Source organism: Pinus tabuliformis, chromosome Q (assembly GCF_031772625.1).
Source record: "Pinus tabuliformis cultivar Carrire ecotype Pingquan chromosome Q, CPIR1, whole genome shotgun sequence".
Classification (NCBI taxonomy): Eukaryota; Viridiplantae; Streptophyta; class Pinopsida; order Pinales; family Pinaceae; genus Pinus; species Pinus tabuliformis.
In genome coordinates, this window is record NC_142296.1 from 488,579,496 (window position 1) to 488,581,396 (window position 1,901).

Sequence of the window (1,901 nt, forward strand, 5' to 3'; positions counted from 1 at the left end):
TACTTATTAAACTATCCCCAAATCTAATTATAATATATCCGTTACCCTACCTTCAATTTTTATTATTTAAGTTACCAATATAAAATCATAGTTTATTAGTCTTAATGACACATCCCATTAAAAATTCCAGACAGTTTTATTGAGAATAAATTTAATTAAAAACCTTATATACTTCCAAATATCAAATATACTATTCATAATAATACCGTTATGTAATATATGCGATATGTAATGTTTTCCTATGTTTATTTATGCTCTGTGAGTAAATTTAATTAAAAAAACTGCTATCCCATTATACTTCCAAATATCAAATATATCATTTATAATAACACTGTTATGTGATGTATGCCCGGTGACATTGCTATCTATACTTCCAATACATACATAAAAATAAAATTCAGATATCAAATATACCATTTATAGCAGCACTGTTACGCGCTATATTGCTAGTATTATTGTTGCCCGTGGTTGCAGCACAAGTGTATAAAAACAAAAATTTAAAAATAAATAAATAAATTCCCTATTAAAAATTTAAAAATAAATAAATAAATTCCCTATTAATTTTCGATTTTCCCGAGACATAAGCAACCAAATTTGATTATTGTGGATGCTAATTGTTGGAAAGGAAGAACCTAATTATTGAAAAGGCAGGACCAAACCAAACTCCGAGGGGGAATCGAGAATTCTAGCGTTTAGAATTTGAAAAGATGTAAGATCCCGTCAGAGTTTGTCAATCTTGGAAGCCTTAACGACAGGGTTGGCCCTGGCGATCGGCTCACGACCAGCGGCCTTGAAATCGAAGGAGCAGCTGTGTTTCTCGGCATATCGATGGGCGCCACAGAAAGTATTTCCGCACCGACATTTAAAGCCGGTTAGACCGACTCGTTTCCGGCATGAAAAGCAGCGGTTAGGGTTAGGGTTTTCAGCAGGAGGCCGCAGAGAGGAAGAAGATGAACACGCAGCCTCCCGCTGGATTGACGAGGCTGAGGCTCCGGCTACGGCTGTAGAAATCTGTTCACGGCTTTTCTGGACGAAAGCATCTGGCCTGGAAAGGGGGACCTCCTCCTCCATCGAAGAACCCGGGGCAAATGACTGTTCAACGGCGGCCGTTGCAGAGGAAACTTGTGCCTCCTTCATCATGAGATCCCTATAACATTTGGAACACAGATTTCTTGTTGAAGAGCTCCCGAAAAAGCCGCAGTTGTTGCTGCAGAGGGTGTGCCCTTCCGGGGATTGCTGGCACCCGATGCCGTCGGCACCTAAATTCCGATTTTCTTGATCCATCTTGTAACCCCGAAGAAGCAAGCGGGACTTCTTTTGAATGCGAATAACCGCCCTCCCACAATCTGGGAACACTGTTGTTTGCTCGGATTTCTTCCGGAAGAAACGGAAGACTTCGAAATAGAGACTCAAGTCTTGAAATAGAGTCTGGATTTTGGAATTATGGGCAAAGGATCTATTTTCTATTGTGACATCGCCAGCCCTGAAATACACCTGATTAGAGAGGGCAAATAGCCTATTTTATAGTTTGAGTTCCAAATTTCTAGAACGACGGCTTTTCCTTCACGTGCTGATCACCGTAGAATAATCTACGGTAACATATATGTTTGACCATTTATCCCATATGTCCCACCACGATCTGGAATTTTGGTTTGGTTAAAGTAACGATGGGGTTTTATTTATTTATTTGATTAAAACGTTTTTATTCAATCAGAATATTTTTTCCCATTATTTATTTAATGGAAATATTAATTATTATTAATTTATTTATTTTATTAAGTTATTGTTATTTATTTAATCAAAATATTATTATTATTAGTATTATTTTTTTCTTAGTTATAATTATCTAGAAAGAAAGGTTATTTTTGTTAATTAGTTTATAATTTTATTTTTTAATTTGA

The 1,901-nt window shown here is 36.3% G+C and overlaps 1 protein-coding gene across 1 annotated transcript; it reads right to left on the reverse strand.

Moving 5' to 3' along the window:
* Window positions 1–528: 528 nt before the first annotated feature.
* Window positions 529–1,542, reverse strand: LOC149220306 (zinc finger A20 and AN1 domain-containing stress-associated protein 1-like). Its single transcript, XM_089382787.1, has one exon. The coding sequence runs from the start codon at window positions 1,282–1,284 to the stop codon at window positions 721–723; it is 564 nt and encodes a 187-aa protein (XP_089238913.1). The 5' UTR covers window positions 1,285–1,542; the 3' UTR covers window positions 529–720.
* Between the last annotated feature and the right edge of the window lie 359 nt (window positions 1,543–1,901).

Bases quoted from the DNA above. Each gene is read 5' to 3' on its own strand.
- LOC149220306 (XM_089382787.1), bottom strand. From the start codon at position 1,284: ATGGATCAAGAAAATCGGAATTTAGGTGCCGACGGCATCGGGTGCCAG.